This window comes from Lepisosteus oculatus, chromosome 13 (genome assembly GCF_040954835.1).
Source record: "Lepisosteus oculatus isolate fLepOcu1 chromosome 13, fLepOcu1.hap2, whole genome shotgun sequence".
Taxonomy (NCBI): domain Eukaryota; kingdom Metazoa; phylum Chordata; class Actinopteri; order Semionotiformes; family Lepisosteidae; genus Lepisosteus; species Lepisosteus oculatus.
In genome coordinates, this window is record NC_090708.1 from 13,909,443 (window position 1) to 13,929,245 (window position 19,803).

At 40.5% G+C, this 19,803-nt stretch overlaps 1 protein-coding gene across 1 annotated transcript in view; it reads right to left on the reverse strand.

Moving 5' to 3' along the window:
- Positions 1 to 241: 241 nt before the first annotated feature.
- slc7a14a (solute carrier family 7 member 14a) overlaps positions 242 to 19,803 on the reverse strand; it is a 29,324-nt gene continuing 9,762 nt past the window's right edge. The window contains exons 2-8 of the mRNA XM_006637689.3: positions 17,170 to 17,698; positions 14,909 to 15,145; positions 12,022 to 12,239; positions 10,929 to 11,075; positions 8,217 to 8,425; positions 7,091 to 7,968; positions 242 to 5,765 (exon numbers count right to left, since the gene is read on the reverse strand). Of these exons, the coding sequence (XP_006637752.1) occupies positions 5,425 to 5,765; positions 7,091 to 7,968; positions 8,217 to 8,425; positions 10,929 to 11,075; positions 12,022 to 12,239; positions 14,909 to 15,145; positions 17,170 to 17,473 (2,334 nt within the window). The 5' untranslated portion in view covers positions 17,474 to 17,698 and the 3' untranslated portion in view covers positions 242 to 5,424. The remainder of the gene's footprint in view (positions 5,766 to 7,090; positions 7,969 to 8,216; positions 8,426 to 10,928; positions 11,076 to 12,021; positions 12,240 to 14,908; positions 15,146 to 17,169; positions 17,699 to 19,803) is intronic.

Consider the following 19,803-nt stretch of genomic DNA (forward strand, 5'->3'; position numbering starts at 1 on the left):
GCTCACTAGCAGCCTGTCTGCCTGCTCCTAACGGGTTGACATTTTAATCAAGCATTCTTCAAAAAGACTAAACATTTTCAAATGCTGCACACCTTCCCCACCTCTCAAGTTATTTGTGAAAGGCCTCTCAATTTTCTCACTTGTAATTTTGGATGGACTGGTTACTCCATACGCCTTGAAATGCTGCCCCTCCCTCCCTAATCCCTAATCCAGTAAAACCATTCAGGGTAACATTTAGTGCATAAAATATACATTTCTGGAAACTAAAAGAAACAAAAAATCCTGCCCCTGCCATTGACATCGTTTGGAATGTAATCACCTCTCATTAAATAAATGATTACAACAGAAAGACAGGAGGTGACATTCTCACCTGTCAAGGAATGGTCTGCTCAGAAGGCTGCAGGTGTCAAGCCCTTGGTGTGGTTGCTTGTCACTCTTGGCTGGGCATCTCGCTGTGCAGTTGGCTGTTCCTGCTTGTTGAGGTGTGGTTATTGCCTAAAAGCAAGACCCTTCTACCAGGAATGAACCCCCTAGGTTCTGGTCCTGGGGTCAGGAAAAAAATGTTCAAGTGCCAGCATGCCAACTGGGCAGCCCCAGAAACAGAAAGGACTCAGGATGAAGACAAACTGCCTGAAATACTAAAAGATAATAACAACAAGAAGAAGGAGAAAGAGAAGGGTTGGTCAGGTGTGAAATGTGCAGGGCACAAGTATAACAAACCTAGACCTCCTATATAATGTTTTAGTTCCACGGCATTCACAGGAGAGCTGGGCATTTAGTGTTCAAGATAATTTAATCTGCTCCCTTCATCCTCCACCTTTTCTGTCTTAACACACACACTGTGGACTATGCCATTGGGACACTTGAACAACATTGTTGCAGCTGCATAACAGTGTCTTTTTAAAGAAATCTGAGGCACAACCTGTTAAAAGTTTGTTATCAAAACACTACACCTGTCTAAGCAGTCACAACTAAATACTGTGTGGTACACCAGTAAAATGTCTACTCTCTCTCTCTCTTTCTCTCTGGATGTGTTTAAAGGTGAACGGGGATAAAGAAAGCAGAAAAGCAGAATTGAGAAATATTTGTTTTTTGTATTTGGTCCAGGAACAGTTTAGCGTTTATCTTTACCTGACTCTCAAGCTTATTTGAATACTATAAAATACTATATATTACTTACAGCTACTGCAGTGTGTCAGAATATTGTACGTTTTAAGAGCAACATTCTGTTCTCTGTGTAAATGTAATTGCTATGTAAAATAAATGATCAAATATCTTCTTCACACTCTTTACAGATCAGGAATCTCCCAGGAAAAGCTTGTTTTGTACCATTAAAGAAATCCACCATGAGAGGAAATTGGATTGTGTCTAATTACAGTGACTAAGCTCTTGATTCCAGTAAAAAAAAAAGAAGACTGACACTAATACCGACACTAATCCCTATGGATATGTTTCTCATAACATCTAAAGTGAGAGAAGAAATTAGAATATGTTTACAATTGATGCAAATAACATGTGGATATAGGTTACTATTTAAAGTAATTTCAGTTACTGCTGAGTCTGGACATCTAATTCTATATTCATGCCAGACTACACACAAACATGCTCAGAATTTACCTCTATGAAAGAACTGAAATTTGGTAAACCTATTACTACGTATTGTAACTGTCATTCTGAGAATTACGCTGAAAATGTTTTTTTACTCTATATATTCAGATAGCTTATATCAGATAGCTTTTTCACTGAGTAATTCATTACAAAAGGGTGGACAAAAAACAAAGACCTGAAAATAATTTTCAAACTTTCCCTTATAGTGATTTTACATTTCTTGGCTGATAACACTGCCTGAAGCATGATGAATGGTTTAAAGTGCGTTATGGAGCACCTGAGTAATTGTCAACCAGTGAGTATCCTGAAAAACAAGTTCAGATGGAATTCTACAAACCTCATTTGCGTTAGAAAGCTCTTTAGGTGCAGAAAAAGAAGTTTGAGGATGTGACTCAAGATGCCTCTGCACAGGTCCCAGTCATTAACAGTCATGGATGATGACCATTAATAGTGGTTGTGTGGCACAGGATTAGGCCATGAGCTTCTCTTTATGTCTTTTCTTCACAAGGTTTTGCTTTACAATGTTAATTCAATGAAAAGCATTAAACTGGAGAGACAATACCCCTCACAGTTGACATTGCACTACTGTATAATCATGTTCATTCCAGGTGGGAAGTTTTAACGGGAGTCAAGTACAGTAGTCAAGGCATGCTATCGCAGAAGAAGAAAGACAACTTGCCCGCTGTTTGCATTTAGTAAAATATACACAGGAAGTATTTATTTTAAGTGTCTTAAATCATGATATATTTTGTCATCAGAGCAACAAAAACAAAATAAGAGTCACTGTATAGTATATCTGCAATAAATAACTTTCATTGTTGCATTAGGCAATATCAGTAATTCATTCTACACCAAAGGAGCAAACCACACATGTAGAATAAGCAAACCATAATACAGGAACATCATACCAGAAATGCAAAATATACACCAGAAATAGAAGTATTCAATTTGCAGGATAAGCCAGTCTCAAACAAAGATAAAAAAACTGGAATGACTCAAATACAGTATACAAGTCCAACTGGATACTCCTCCCCCCTCCCCCCCCGGAAAGGAAATAAACAAATAGTAGCTGACTTTAAAAGCAATAGTGGCAACATTTGTATTCTCTTTTTTTGTAATATCGTATCTGTAATAAAATAGTCTTTACACCTTTTCAGGTCTGCTAATCAATTCTACGTTGTTTCGTATCATCTCCTAGATCTACGTTTTGCAATCTTAAAAGAAGAAAAAAAAAGTCTTGAGCCTTAGAGCTCAAAAGGCTTCCTTAAAAATATAAATATATATATTTGTCACTGCTTTGCAGAAGTCAGCCCCAGAGATTCTGCTCAAACAGCTTGAATGAACCTGTGTAAAAATTTGCCCATGCCAGGCAAGAATATTACCCTTTCTGAGGGAAGACAGCATCAGAATTATTATGAAACACCTGTAAAAAAATACATCTTTATTTTTTGTGTCCATACTGTCATTCTAGAGGAATCTAATGGTGAATTTGTCTAGGTACAGTAAACAAAACAAAAAATTGCAAACTTTGGCTTGCCTTGTAAACAGACTAATGCAGTATGGGCTCTGAACTCTCTCAAGAAGCCCTTATTTACTGCATTTATTTTAGATACATATCTTTTAGTAGCCAGACATGCAACATTTCAAGGAAACATCTATTCTGTACTTTGTGTTTACGAACATGCTACAAATTCAACAAAAGTCCCAACTGAAGTGGTTATTCCAAATGCAGCTAAGCACACACCAACTGAGGCCCCAAACAAGCACTTTTTAATAAGTTTTGACCAAAATCCTTGTCTCCCAATGGGTATATGATCAACTAAAGCATAAATATTAGTATATTAAAATAAAATTCTAAAGTAAAAATGCTTTTAGATGTTCTGTTTTGAAAAAGACTGGAAGCGACAACTATCATTAAAATACAACGCAATGTATATCACCTCCGGCATTTTCTCTCAGCTCTGCCTTGTGTGTGGTCTGTCTTTTTTCAGTACTTCAGAAAGACATTTTATAATATTGATTGTGACTTATGAAAACAGTTACATAACATCTCCTTTTACTAATGAAAAATGGAACAGGGACTGTTCATTCTACACTGAGGTGTTGCAATAGCTTGCTATGTATCCTGTGGGATGTGAACATTTAGCAAAAACGTGCCGGGTAGTTTTAAATTGTGTACTACATGTATATGGGGTAATGAATATAAATTAGTGATATGAATGTAGTGCTCTTCAAATATTAGAATTCCTTAAGGCTTCCCTGACTACGACAGGGTTGTGGTGCATCAGAGTCACTTCAGGGCCTCATCTGGTCTTGCTCAGAACCACACAAACTCCGAGAGCCAGACATGACACACAGAGAAACAGGTAGGTGAGGCTGATGGGAAAACACCTTAGCCACAGAGATGAAAGTACAACAGGACGCTGCACTCCAAAAAAGCATTCAGCAAAAGCAAAAGGGTACCCATTCATGCTTTCCGTTTGTTCTGTGTGTGGTTTTGTTTTCTCTTTAACTCATTTAAGAGGGGACATCAACAAGCAAATGTAGGTTTGATTACATACATTACATGGAATAGCCTGCTTGCAAAGGTTGAGTTCATTCACTGTTACAGATGTAGAGCTAGAGATGAGAGGTACTACATGACAGACAGCTGCACAAAGAAACCAGTACAAAAATTACACCTGATAGACTCCCCTGCCTTTTCCCTTGACACAGTATAAGAAATCTATAATGGATACTGGGAACAAGTTAAAGCACACTTTGACAGATGAAGGCACTATTGCAAGCAAAGTCCAATTACTATTTGTTTTCACATATACCCTTGGGCTAGATCTCATGTGAAGGCAGGAGAAGAAAAGTATTTTAACTTTCCTTTATAGTAAGAAAAAAATATATAGGGTTCTTATTTTGGTGCACAAAAAAGCCAAAGAAAAATCTGAACTTCTTCATTCTTTAAGTGTTTCAAAATTCCAATCAGTTGTTTCTCCACTAAATATTGTCTACCATAAAGTAACCATCTATTAAAAGGATCACATGAAACTTCCGGAACTGCATGATTAGTGTTGTAAAACATGAAAATATATGTAATTCTCCAAAGGGTAATCAGAGCAGGTTTAACCCTCTTCAAAGTTCAGGATACTCTGTAACTCTAATTAAAATATATACGGTCAGAATGAAATTTTGTTTTCATAAAATAAGGTTTGTTGCTTGAGCCTGCCACAAATTGCATGATTCCACATACAACATCTGTAGACTGCTACACTTTCTTAATTCAGGTTCCCAATATTCTGACATCTACTGCACTTTATGCAAGTTCATTACCTGTCTGTTTTCAGACAATTTGTTTTCTACAGGTACCTGAGCCAGATACTGTAACAGGAAACCACCCAGATTCCACCACTGGAAGAGTATCCTGCCAATGACAGTCACAGGAACAGGAAGAGCCTGGAGGAAATTCCTTACTAGAGTACTCTGAGTCACCAGATTAAGCAGAAAAATACAAACCTGTACTGTTCCAGATATACACAAAGTTTTCAAGAACTAAGGTTCCCTGGACTAAAGCATAAATTAAAGAATGAGTAATCCCTGAATAATCCCTTCTTGTTTTTAAACAACAATGATTTTGTTTTACAACCCCATTTTCTTATCTTGTGGTTACTCAGTAATAGACCTTCCAGGTGGCAAATGCAGGCCACTTAAATAGCACAAACTAATGGCGAAAAAATGGAAATTAAATACGACAACATCACTTTAAAATAGAAAGCTGACATTCTAGCCCAAGGGTTTCTGCTTTAACAGATCCATTCAGATCCATTCTCATTCCGGTGAGTAATCTAACTCGTCGTCCGCGATCAGGGCCTCAAACCCCTTGCTGGATTTCCCTTTGCTTTTAGATTTACTACTTTGCGAGGTCCTGTTGTGATCTACAGCGTCAGGCATGGCCTTCTGCTGGTACTGGTAACCCCTGTCCTGAGAGGGACCCCAGTCCTGGTACTGCCCACCCTCCTCCTGGGGATAGGAGAAGCCATCGTCCACAGTGAAGCTGTCGTCCACATCCATGTCATAGCGTTGGTAGGTGCTCTGGTGAAGAATCTCTTCTCGGGCGCTGATCTCCAGCGTGCTGTTCCACATACCATAGCCGAAGTATATCAGTACACCTGCAGAGGAGCACAGACAGATACACACACACAGAAGAATGGTGAATAGCTACGCTTGTAATTTACTTTCATCTACTTCTATGATTTATTCTGTCAGAATAGGATATCCTGTATGCAGTGCTATATCCAAGAGTTTATAGTCTTGCACTGTCTCGAATATATCCAGCTTTACAGAGTAACTCAAATAGTTTGTCAGGAAAAGAAAATGTTAGGCAAATCCCCACTCCTCTTTTGGAAGCAGGTTACATCTCATTTTAGCAGAGATTTATCCAAAATCTCAGAAAAGGATTGCTAGTAAAGATGAAAAGCATTATTATGTAGTTAACATGTATCTTTAGAAGGGCAACATGAAGTCTAACTATAAAAAATACAGTCTGAATATCTTTGATTCACTATAACAGCATTGCTGTTAAATAAGGATCTTGAAACATAAGGCAATAGTATTTATACATAGATCATTTTCAGATTATATCAAAAAACAAGGTAGATTTACTGTGGCCTTGTTCTTATAAAACACTTTAGTAAATTAAACTTCTTTCCATTGCCAAATAATGCCAAACACTGCAGTCCAAATGGGAACTTAAAATGTTTCTTGTTATTGACAACTTTAACTATAACATAACTTGAATTTTTGAATCCCTTCTGGTGAGACTTTATTGTGAAGTTCTGATTTTTTGTAGGGTGACAAACAAAATATCTTGGTCTTGGTCTAAATTAATTTTAAAGGATATTTAAATATCCTTTAAAATTAATTTAGTTTTTAAAATGTCCTTTTCATTATTACCAGATTATATCTAGCGTGGTTTTGCGTCACCATCTTCGGAGAATATTGTTACTATGCAACCCAGAGACCAATAATTCCTAAGCAGATGTATTCCAATCGCGGCCTGAGGATTTATTCATTTGAGAAATAAAATATAGCCTTCATCTTTAACAAACCTGTAAAAGAACTGTAGGGCTGAAAGAAAAGTTACTTCTTACTTTATTTTAACCAATTTAAAAAGGAAAAATTGTGTCTGTATACTGTATTGTTTGTGTACTCATCAAGGCTAGATAGACCCCGTGTGACTTGGAACAAGTAAGTAACAATCAACCACAGAGCAATTCTCCATAATGGCCCATAATGAATTACTGACATTTAGACTGTTTTAGAAATCACTATGTTCTGGGTAACGTGACTTACATTTCACTTTTCTTTGAGTACCTGGCAACTTCATATGCTGTATTATTTTTTTTAAATTCTCCTGTCGTCAGGGCTTATCCTATGAACATAGTACATTTCCAAGGCTAATGGGACAGGACATGTCTGTCAACCGCTCACTCACCCACAAAGCACCACACTGCAAAGCGGATCCAGGTGATGCTGGAGAGTTTGAGCATGAGGTAAATGTTGACAAGCATAGCAAAGGCAGGGACGAAGGGGACACAGGGAGCCATGTAGGGGAGCTTCTTGGGATTCTCCGGTTGCTGAAGGATGACAAAGACCAGGGCGCAGATGAGCAGGACCATGAGGACTACCAGGAGCACGGCCCACCAGCTCTGATCCGAGATGTAGTCAGCCCCAAAGATGATGAAGGAGCAGAAGATGAAGATGAGGATAAAAAGTAGCAAGACACAGGTGGTGACGGTACGGCCCGTGGCGGCAGTGGGCCGGTCCATCTTGCTGGGGAGGCCCAAGCGGATCCTTAGGGTGTAGTAGCGGGGCCCGATCAGCTTCTTGAGCTTGATGAGATAGATGTTCTCAGACTCGTCGGCTTCTATCCCCGAGGTCATGTCCACGGTCCCGTAGTTGGGGTGGTTGGCGTTGTACGCAGACTTGTCCGACTTGCCAATCAGCATCTCGTTGTCTCCCAGTGAGGGCAGGTTCTTGGCCCCGCAGGTGTTGGTGGGTGGCCCTCCGTACTCCTCGCCCTCGCTGACAGGAGAGCAGATCTCTTTCTCGCACTCGGCCAGGATCCCCTCCTTCTTCTTGGTGTTCTCCTCCGACAGGAACTTGACGAAGCCGTCGATGTCGCTCTCCGGCTGGTAGCGCAGCAGCAGCACGCACACGGACACCAGGGTGTAGGCCAGCAGGGTGCCGATCGACATCATCTCGATCAGGTCCCGCAAACTCACCAGCAAAGACAGCAGAGCTGCTAGGAATCCAGAAACCACGCAGGCCACGGCAGGGGTCTCTGTGTAAGTGCTGACGTGAGCCAGGAACCTGAAAACATTCATCAGAATGGTGAGCTGCCTTTCGGTTCTTCAAGGCGTGACGAAAGACAAAAACGATTCTGTTTCAGAGGTCCTACGGGCTTCTAACAAAATCAACGTCACTTCTCAGCCATTACTTTCTTCAATTATTATTGTGTCCTGCAGAGCTTTTTGCAATCTTTCGTGTTTTATACCTCGGTTTGGAATTACTTATAAACACAGAAACATGCCAGTCTCAGCAGCAGAGTTTAAACTCACCTGAAGAGCAACCCATCTCCTGCCATAGCGTATATGACTCTGGGCATGGGGAACAGGGAGCCCAGCAAGCTGACGGTCAGCCCAGCGATGGAGCCAATAGCCACAATGTACTTGGCAGCCTGGAAACCATGGACTACAAACATCTCCATGAGGGGGGACTCAGCATCAATGTCATTGTAGGGCACCATCAGAGTCAGAATCACACTCACCTATAGAATGAGACCAGACAGACAAATAAAATTGGCACAGCCTGTACCAAGTTTGTATAATGTAAGTTACTTGAAATAATCTTTGCTGCTTGAATATTTAATGTATTTTGGCCACAACAGCTAATTTAAAAAAAAACCCAAATACAATACATTGCAGGAGGCATTATAGGTCATGAGGGAATCCCTCTTCAAATGATTGCTTTCAGACTGTATTATTGATATGGACAAACACAACAAAAAGAATTAAAATCCAATGATTTTTGCTATTAAAAGCCATCATCCTTAATTTAAATGTCTTCTGAGGTTTGAGTTTTTTTATTTTTAACTGATTCTTTCCTGCTTTTTTCCATCACGATTAAAGCACTAACGGCAAAATGAGGCGCCACAGGCAGATTGCCACAGCGGGGTTGCAAGTTCACAGATGGCATTATGTCGGTTGGTCACCGTGATGACAATCCAGAAAAATGCTGCTCATTTTTGCTGAATTTGGGGTTCAGGTTGCTTAAACTATGACTCTGGACATCTCAGCAAAAATGTTGAATCTTTGCTCAATTTGGATGCCAGTGATTGCAGAGAGACCATAACAAGCCTTGGCGCTGTCTTATTAGAGTGATTTCAGCCTCCAGCACTTTCATAGTCTAACCTCCTGATGAAGCATCACACTGCAGATACCATATCAGGTAACTTTATTCAGAATCTTTGAATGACATGATAATGTCTTAACCATCCCCTTCTGCAGAACCTGGTCTCTTCATCTTATCTGTGCTGTATGGAGTGCTTTTTCAAAACACTTTAAATAATTGTTTTGTGAGGCAGGAATTCTCCATCTGTTCATGGGCTCTGTTGGGCAGTGGGATTAGGATTGAAAGATTATGAAATTTAAAGTAGCAACAGAATAAAAACAAGCAGAATTTTGTCAGCAGCAGGAACAAATCCTTACACTTCAGAGATGAAGCAAGGGAAGTTTTGGTTTAATTAAATTGTACTGAAAATACAAATTATGAGTCACAGTAATTTAACAAAAATAATCTGATATGCAAAAATCAAAGAAAATGGCTCACAACATGATACATGTGAACTCAATTCTAGATTTACAAGAATCTAGGATTTATAGCTAGTTTAAGAGATGTAAGGAAAATGATCTAATTGCAGCCAAGACAGTTTTATAATTTTAGGAGGTAAGGTGAAGACAGACCTACTGAAATTACACCTGGATACATGTATGTGCATAAATTACATTTAGTGTATACAAAGTGTAACAGTGTTGTTAGAAGATTTTTCTCATCTTTGTGACTTGTTTAATTAGCCCCCTTTCCCCTTTAGTGCAAGAATACCCTCTAAGATCCTTCTTTGTATTGTGAGACATATTTGGGTTAACATATTCAGTATTTTGTATGTGGTAACTTGTTTAGCATGAGTAAAGTCTTGTTTAATCTCTGACCCAGGGGAAAGTGCGGTGTAGACAGTTGAGGAAAGAACAAAGGTTCACGCTGTGTCCGTTATTCTTTTTTCTTTTTCTTCTTTTTTTGGTCGTCTAGTTTTTTTTTTATCAATAATGTTTGATAATCAGCCAGTGAAAGCTCCGTTTTCCTTCAAATGAATGGCAAAAAGCCTACACCGAACCCAGGATTTTGCAATAGTCTCTTTCTATTTTTTTTGCTGAATTTCGATGCTGTAAAATTGTTAAAAGCAGAAGTGCTGGGAAAGAGTCAGAAAATGAATTAATCGGCACTTTCCAGGTACACTTCAAGGACCCTATCTTCTGCTCCACACTGCTGCCCAGTTCCAGGTCCTGGAGTGGAGGAAACGTGGCTGGACATGCCGAGACAGAGAGACGTATTGTTGTCTTTCTCACAGCCTGGGACCTGTCAGCTTTCCCGTGTTTGTACTCTGAATTGAGTCCTAGGCCTCCTCGAGTGTGGGATTCTCCCGTTCCTCCTGGTGGTCTCCAGCTGCTTATTGAACAGTGCATCCACCTTCTCATGGAAGAACCACTTTTTTGCAGCTGTCAGGATGCTCCATCAGTGGCACAAGATGTAAATCACGAGACTGAGGACTAAGCTTAAATGAGGATTTACAGGATTTTTTTTACTGTAAGAAACAGTAAACATGTATGATCTCACACTGATCCACAGATGTTTTTGTAACAGAACAGCAGGTTCTCTGCAGCTGTTAATACGCAATCAGCCTGCCTTGCTGCCTTAATTTACAGCACATCAGCTTTATCTCAGAAAGACATTAAGTTGATAGCAGATTTTCACAGCTATCGAGTTTCCTTGGGGATCGCATCTCCATGAATGCCTCCAGTACCATATGAGACACACTTGAGTGTGTACACATTTCCTCTAAAAGATACATAGATCTTAATTAAATCTAAATTCAGTGTAAAGCTACATTCAAATATTTAATAGGCTGAGTTATGCACAATTTCCATGAGAGGTGCTGTGGGGAAACACTGTGCAGACCTCAGAGGAAAGGTTAGGTAGCTGAGATATATACTCACGGAGACATAAGCAGTGAGACAGGTGACAAGAGAAGCTGTGATGGCATAGGGGATGGAGGTGTTGGGACTCTTGGCCTCCTCTCCTGTGGTAGCGATGATGTCAAACCCAATGAACGCATAGAAGCAGGTGGCTGCCCCTTGCAGAACCTGGAAAACACGTTGCCATAGTTACCTTGCTGTCAGGCCTTTGCTTCATATCGGGTTGAATACTTAAGAGACTGTAGGGATGAGTGTGAAAGAAAGACATGTGCAGAAGTGTTCATTCTGGACCTCTAGGAAAGACAGTTGAATAAAAACAGGATATCTTGTCTATCTAGTCACCTAGTTCTTTGCTGTCCCATTTTCTAAACAGAAGTAGATCAATCATTCCGCAGCTTTTTTAGGTTTGCGAAGCATTTCAACATTTTAGTTAAAGTACATATGTGCACATACACCAACTATAGTTTGTAATCTATGTTTAATAACATTTAAGAACATTTAAATCACATAATCACAATAAACTGCTTTTCTTGCTAATATGGCAATCACATATGCTAAACTTTCCACAAAAAACTCAGCATAGTGTGTATAAGCAGAATTGGCCTATTCCTATGATGAGAGTTTCAAAAGTCAAACAATACTGCATTTTTGGGGTGACAGCAGGACCACCTCCTGCATACAGACTCTAGTGTGTGACTTTTAAAAAGTATTTTTTTAAGTAGAACAGGCCTCAGTTGTTTAACTGAACTGACTCAGACATCTGGAAAGACATTAATGACTTCGATGGAATCAGTATTTCTCAGTTTCAATGCCAAGTACTGCTGGCTTGACTGGAGGAGGCAGAGTTGGAAAAACTCTCCAACGTTTGGTGTTGATGAGTTTTTATTGAGTTTTATTCAATTTGTATTACATCTATTATTATGTAACCTTAATTTTTTGTAACCTTTTGTAACCTTAATTTTGTGATTTTTGTGAGCTCGCAGAAAAGACATTTCATTGCCAGCAACTACTGCTGCACGCTGTATTGTTGTGCATTTGATAAATAAACTTTGATTTGACTTGATTTGCTTTTTAAAGTTAACAGCAGATCCACTGTTGAATTTCGAAAACTCACCCCTGACCAGCCATAAGGCAGGAACCTGCCGTTGTCCCAGTTTGAGCCGCTGACAAAGAAGAAGCCAGCGATCATCATGAAGACCCACACCACCAGGTTGATGACGTTGAGGACGTTGTTGAAGCCAACTGAGTTCTTAACCCCCAGCGCCACAATCACCGTCACCAGAATGGCGATCACCAGGGCTAAGAGGTCAGGGTAAGACTCCTCTCCTTTACCTAGAGATGAGGTGAACACAATGTGAAAGCCAGAGAAGAAACTGTCAATGTAGGGAGAGTGTTAAAAAACTGAAGTTCAATTATATAACACAGACCCAGAGGAAACACCCTCAACGTCTCAGAGCACTAAATCTGACAAAACCCACAAGGCCACCATCTTAAAAACTGAAGACACGCTCAGCCACAAAAAAATCACTTAAAGAATATTTTATTCAGCTTCTGTGAACAAAGACTCAGAGAACAAAAACACAAACCAGAAAAAAGATCCCACAGAGAACCTTTCTACTATTGGGAAGGATATGGCTTTGAAAACATTGTTTACAAAAAAGAAAAATCTGATTGATCTCTCATTTGAAATACTGCAATGATCCTTTGGGATATGTAATTCACAAATCTTTAAATCACCTTTTGGTTTTATATCCAAATTAATTTTGAGCCACAGAGATCAGAGGGGATGCTGCAATTAATGAATTCTGACACTTTTTATTACTTCTTTTTCACAGGAAAAGGAAAGAGAATTGCTTTCCCTCACTGCTCAAGGATGGCTGTCACATTACAGCGCATGTGAGCCCGGGGTCGTTTCTCAAGTGATAGTTCAGGAAATGTCTGGATGACAGCAAATTCCTATGCCTGTTGTAAATTATTGTAAGGATATGGATACAAGGAAATACACATAGTTATATTTATTTTTTACATAGTATAAACACTGGTAGCTTGCCTGGGATCGACTGAAGTGGAAGTTCTCTTTTGCCTCAAAGAAAGGTAATTGACAAAATGTTATCAGCTAATGGAGGACAGGGGATTGCCCAGACAAACCGAGCTTACGTGCTCAGTTCTGGTCAGGCACTTTCCCCTGGGATACAGTAGGTAATATTTTGACTGATGACTGAAGATTCCCATACCAACCAGATAGGATAAATAGCAATGGATGTATTAGCCCTGACTAACTCATAACATACTAAGGGAGCTATACCGGAATCTTCTCATCTGCATGCTCAGAATGTATTACATATTCCACCTGCAGCTCTGCACTGAAGCAGAGTACATTTGTCATTTTTAACCTCTGCTTAAAAACCGTAATTCAAAGCCAAGACAGAAAGAAAATAATTTGATCTGCATCATCTCTAACTCACGTACAAGCAGGCAGACCACAACACCAAATATTCATAAATATGAGATGCTAGCTTGAATGGAATCATTCGTCTTTGTAGACTTTAATCACCTCCTGCCCAAACAAACCCTCATTATGTCACATTCTGTAAGGTTTTTCATTTTCTTTTCGTAAAATGTTATTTCAGGGCACCACGCAATTTTCCAGCCACCACAGTAAAACATTTGATTCTAGCCTGTACCACAGCAGAAAGTTTTGATGGTTCATTTTCGAAGTTAGTAGATAATTATTATGTATTACCTTAAACAAATGAATCAGACTTCTCAAACGTCAGCTAACAACAAGCTGCAAGGGTTGTTGAGTGTTGCAAGGGTTTGGTAGGTTCCTACTGGTCAGAGTATCCTTACGACAGCTTGGTCTCCCAGCTGTGATTTCAGTGCCATCAGGAGCAGTTGCATCATTGCCCTCTGATTTGGCTCTGTTGTCGACTATTTAGACTCTCAGTTTGGAAATAAAAGCTGAGGTTAAACTGGAGGCCTGCTTATCATCTTTCTCCCTCTTGCCAAAGTGCAGACACTCTGATAGTGAAACAAGCTGACTGAGAACTGGCAACTCCCAACTAGTGGATAAATGACTTGCAATTAAAAATGCATACACAAGACATTTTAAAAACTGTTAATGAGGTATTGGGGGAATTTCATCCAGTGCAGAACTTTCTTTTTCATTTTGGCTTCATTTCACCACAGGACATACAAAAAATGTTTTATATTGTGAGTGTTATGCTTTCCAAAATAGTAACAAGAAATTTAGATAAGCACCCAAGCACTGTTCAAAAGGTCTGCTAATTGAATTTTGTGTAAGCCAGCTATTATACAGTGCTCATCCTTTAATCCCTGAAAACTGATTTAAACTGCATTTTATTGTGGAAAGGGGACCTCACATGAATGAGGACATCTGAACTCATCCCAAGCTATCCATTCCCTTTTCAATACAAAAAAATGCAAAGTGCACTCCACTGAGAGTGCAGACAGCTTTTAACACACACCTTTAATCACCTGCTGCTGCTGCCAGAATAAAGCATCTCTTTAAAAGCTGGAACTGTTTGCAGATTCAAAAACCACACAGGCACAAAAAGGAGCAAAGGAGACAGAAGTATGTATGTACAGTGAAAAGCTTATGAAAATAACCCAAATATTTTTATAGTAATGTTCTAATTCAGTGGGTCATTGCTAGGAGATCTCTGTAAAGGAATACACTTACAAACAAGTAAAGATCAAAGTGTCTCAGGAAAACCTTCAAATCTTGGAGACAGATGGAGAGTCCTATTAAAGAGTATTTCTGTAGTTTCCAAATGTCTGTTTCCTCTTTGTTTCCTTTCATAACATTACCGAGCTTTGATGAGCGTAAATTTCATATGCTTAAATTGATACCAGAGATTTTGTAACTGACGGAGATATTGGCGTAGAAAGCAAGGGAGTGCAGCATTCTTCCAAGCAGGTGTAACGATCCCAAAGCAACGCAAGGAACAGCCCGTGTGAGGAAAGGTAATCTTTCTTACCCAGCCCATTCAGAGTGCCGACGTTGTTGATCATGAAGCGGCTGATGCTGTGATTGGCCAGGGAGTCAAACATGCTGCTCAGGGCGCTGGCGCCGGCCGCTGTCCCAATCAGATACTCCAGGATGAGGTTCCAGCCGATGAAGAACGCCACAAACTCCCCAACGGTCACATAGCTGTAGGTGTAGGCGGATCCCGTCGTCTTCGGTACGCGGACGCCAAACTCGGCGTAGCACACACCTGAGGAAGAAATCGCAGTGAAAAAAAAGGAAAAAAACAGCAGTGACTTAAGGGTAAGACAGCTGATCAAGGAGTTTAGCTGAACATGGATGTGCTTTACATTTTGCAGGAGAACTTACATTATTAGTGTGCTTAAGGAAAATTTGTCTGACTATTGATTTAGGATAAAATGACCTCTCTCTGACACCTAAATAACATTTCTTGCTATTAGGTGGTAAGTATAATTGGGAACCTTTGAAAATGTCTTTTAACTTGCTTTTTGCCAAGGAAGAGTTCTAGTGTCATGATGTTAAATTAAGGCCAGTATGCATGACCTCAAACACCAATACAGCTGTTCCAATAAAGCTGTGACAAAGTTCTGCACATTGTTTGAACATGTAAGTGAAGAACTTGTCCTGGACAAATGCATTACAGGATTTTAAAGCTCAAATCTCTTTCAACCTTCAACTGTTTTCTTATGTCCCGTTTACAATAAAAAGCAGAGAAGGTCTTCCTAAGCACTGTTGAAAAAAGCAAGTGTTGAAAAAAAGAAAGTAATTGGGGGTACATTAACAAGTGCATGAACACTGGATGACACTTGATTACACATAGCCTGCATAGGCTAAAACAAAATCATTTGCTCATTCAAAATACCTTTTTAAGTGGAACAATGGTGGTTAATATTGACCGGCCAAGCCATGTGAAAAGATTCAGTAATAAGGCTTTTGCTGAAGATCAGCAAATCTGAGTGTCACACACAGTCTATCTAAAGTGAATTAAAGCTCCCTTGACAAATGACCTACTATTAAACAGTTATCTATCTTGCAGGAGGGCTCTTGCATTTAAAGAGTGTTGATATTACCAAACTGAGTTTCCGAGGAGAAAGTGGAGTGATCTGTATCAGCTGTTCTGAGCTGCCATTAAAAAGGCTCTAGCAGGGCACTTCATGGTAGATGGAGCATGTTATAGTGATTGCCACATAATTGGGCAGGACAGGGAGGCAAATGCCTGAGAGCTTTCTTATTTACATGGAGCATCACGTGTTCCAGTAGGGGAAATTAAAATAAAAACCTGATAGACTCTACTTCAATTCTAGAGTGCAGGCTGAATTTCCTGTCCATAAATATAATGAGAAGCTTCAGCTAGATGGTAAGAGAAAATACATCAGAATTGTATATCTCTTGAGCTGATTTTGGGTTTAGTGTCTGTGTCTTTCACAGGTCACGAGTAGCCTTAAACTGGTATTTAAATGTCACCATAAATGAAGTAAAGCAAAATTGATACATTGCGCTTATATTTTAGAAAATGAGAAGAGCTCTTTTGAAGGAGAATATAATTACAGAGCTTATAATGTTCTGAGGTTATTCTGGTACCAAAAGAACATGCTGAGATTTCTGTGATCTAAATTTTAACCATTTTAAACGGTTATGAACATTAAATTGCAAAAGTAAAAGTAAAGTAAAATTATCACATACAAAACACACAAAAAAACCTTCTTAACAGATCTGTGATCAGTTTTAATTGTTTTGGACATTATTTAGATGACTTTTTCAAGACAGTTTTTTTTGTTATTTTGTAAGAACTTCTACAGACCTGGTACAAACAAATGGAGAATTCTACAGTTTCATGCTGTGGAAAATGGACTCAATAATCCTTCATTATCAGAAAACCACTTAAGACACTCCTGGTAAGAATCTCAGCAATGTGGGGGGGATTCCAAGAGCTTGGGGAGCAAAGCAGGACTACACTCTGGATGGGACATCAGTCCATCACATCGGTCCATCACAGGGCTCACAGGGCACACTGGCAGTTCAGAGACACCCATTATCCCAACAGATATGCCTTTCGAGAAAAACAGCACATTTGGCAGCAATTCCCGCGGAGAATAAGCAAACCACACAGACAGCACCCACCCGAAATCACACCCAGAAGCCACCGACTGTGAGGCAGCAGCAGAGACCGCCACATCATTGTGCAACCCTACATGACAACCAGCGGCACAGAACCGTTCACTCTTTACAGGCCACTCAAGAGAGCTACGGTACCTGACAGAATGGAGGCCACCGCGGCGATGATGAAGGACACGATCACTCCAGGCCCCGCCATTTCCTTAGCCACCAGGCCAGAAACGACATACATCCCCGTGCCCACGCAGCTGCCCACCCCCAGGGACACCAGGTCCACCGTCGTCAGCACTCGTGCCAGCTTGGTGCTGTGGGGCGCGCCGGCGCCCGCCCCGTCCAGCATCGATTCCACCGGCTTGGTCCGCAGGATGCGGGAGTGGAAGGCGTACCACGCGGCCCCCCATTGGATCCTCCGGGGGTCCAGCTTGGCGAAAACCCCGCTCATTTTCTACCCCAGTGGCAGGAGGCACACGGGGGGGTTGCGGGCAGTGGAGTGGAGAGCCGAGTGGATATCCGCTGCCGACTACGAAAGGAAAACGAGAGGCGCTCTCTTGGAGTCAAACGAGCTGCTGAGCGAAGGGTCCTCCGACTTCCTCACTTTCACAGGAGACACCCGTCAGCTAGGACCCGCATGGTGCGATGGGCCGTCCCTCTCTTTAATGACAGCTCTCTGGAAAACAAACAGGATGACATTAAGTGCTGTTAACGGCCGGCTGTCAACACTCTTTACAGCTTTTACAGTGGCAAGAGTAGGAACGGGCCCCGCGGATTCAATTACACCTGCAAAGAAGGGGTCGAAGAAGACGAAGATGCATTGCAGGCTGCCGTGAGCCCCGTTTTGAAAGTGAACAAAAAAAACAACACGCACGTGAAAGAAAGACAACAGACAAAAATATTAACTAGATCCAATAAAATCAAAATGCTAAAAAAATTAGCTATTAAGCCCCAAAAGTTTTTTTTTCACATCAGAGCCAACACCGTTAATATGAACGGCAGCTTGCTACTGCTGTCTCATCGGCGCTACAGATAACTGCCTGACAATTACAGGGTGTAGAAGGCAGTACAGCTAAATCAATGGTTGCAAAGAATCCGAATCCACATTTCTAATTAGTGGGTGGTAATTATGTGAGGTTGTGCTGAAGTTCCAAAAGCTGGACTAATAACTAAGGCATAGTGGACGCTTGCCTTTTTTGTTTTACAAAAATCCACACAAAACCAACATCATATGTGAAAATATTTTACTTTGGGTAAGACTTTACTTGAGACTTCCAAGCTGCGAGCTCCTGCCTAATTGCTAACTGCTGATTTCCAACCTACTCAATTATCATAATCAATTTTTGTGGTGTTGAAACTGCCAGCCTTCCGTTATTTCAACTGATTGAACTCGGGATACCCAACCAAAGGGTGTCTTGTTAGGCCTGGGAGTAGCTCCATCTCAGTATGGCTTGCTCTGTTGGACCAGGAGCAGGATAGGCAATTAGCTGTATTTAAGTACCTGACACAATATGCCAGATTACGACAGTACTACAAATCACCTTACAGCTCACAACTAGCAACCCACCAAATCTCAGCAGGTGTGAGCCTGGTCAGTACCTGGATGGGAGACCTCCTGGGAAAGCCAAGGTTGCTCCTGGAAGAGGTGTTAATGGTGGCCAGTAGGGGGCGCTCACCCTGCAGTTTTTGTGGGTCCTAATGCTGCAATATAGTGATGGGGACACTATACTGTAAAAAAAAGGTGCCATCTTTCGGATGAGACAGTAAACCGAGATCCTGACTCTCTGTGATCATCAGGGCATTTCTCGAAAAGCATAGGAGTGTTAACCTGGTCTCCTGGCCAAACTTCCCCCTGGCCTTTGCCAGTCATGGCTTCTTACTAATCCCCATCTATTAACTAGCTTAATCACTCTGTTCTCCTCGCCACTGAGAGCTGATGTGTGGTGAGCATACTGGTGCACCCTGGCTGCCATTGCATCATCCAGGTGGGGCTGCACACTGGTGGTGGTTGAGGGAAGTCACAGTTACCTGTGAAGCTCTTTCAGTGGAGTGTCCTGAAAAGCACTATTTAAGTATCAGGAATTATTATTATTAAATGCAAAGGAACCACCAACTAAGGTCATTGCTCTCCTTCCTGATCCAAAGAACTGCAACCTGACTGAACTCAAACAGGAATCATTTTCAGATGAAGGAAAACAACACACTTGAAATTTAAAGGCAGAAGAAGCCGTGTAGCAGATTTAGATTTTTTTAATGCCTCATTCTTCTATCCAACGCCTCTATACATAAATACAGATCGCTCCCCCGTAGTAGATGATTTATCCATGTTGTTTTAGTAGGATTTAATAAAACCTCTGGGGTCTTAAATATTTATCATTTGCACCTGCTTCATTTGTAGAGCTCTAGATGAGTGCAAATAAAAGTAACTTTGCTAGATAGCACGAATCAACATTGAAATTAACCTAATATAATAACAACTAAGACTTTTACCTGTCTTAAAGAAGCACTGAGACAGCTCAGTAGAGGTCAATTTATTTTGATAACAGATGGAAAATGTACTTCTGTCATTAATTCTGAGCTACCAAAATCCTCCTAATTTAAAAGAAAACAAAGACAAATCAAAATATATCTAATTATAACCGTGTTGCACAAACCCCCTGTCACTATGGTAACCCTCTTCATTAGACTTGGAAATAGATCATTGCAGCAGCTCATTGCTGAAGAAGGCACACAGGCTTTGAAAATACATCAATAATAGCAGCACACCGAAACTTGAACAAA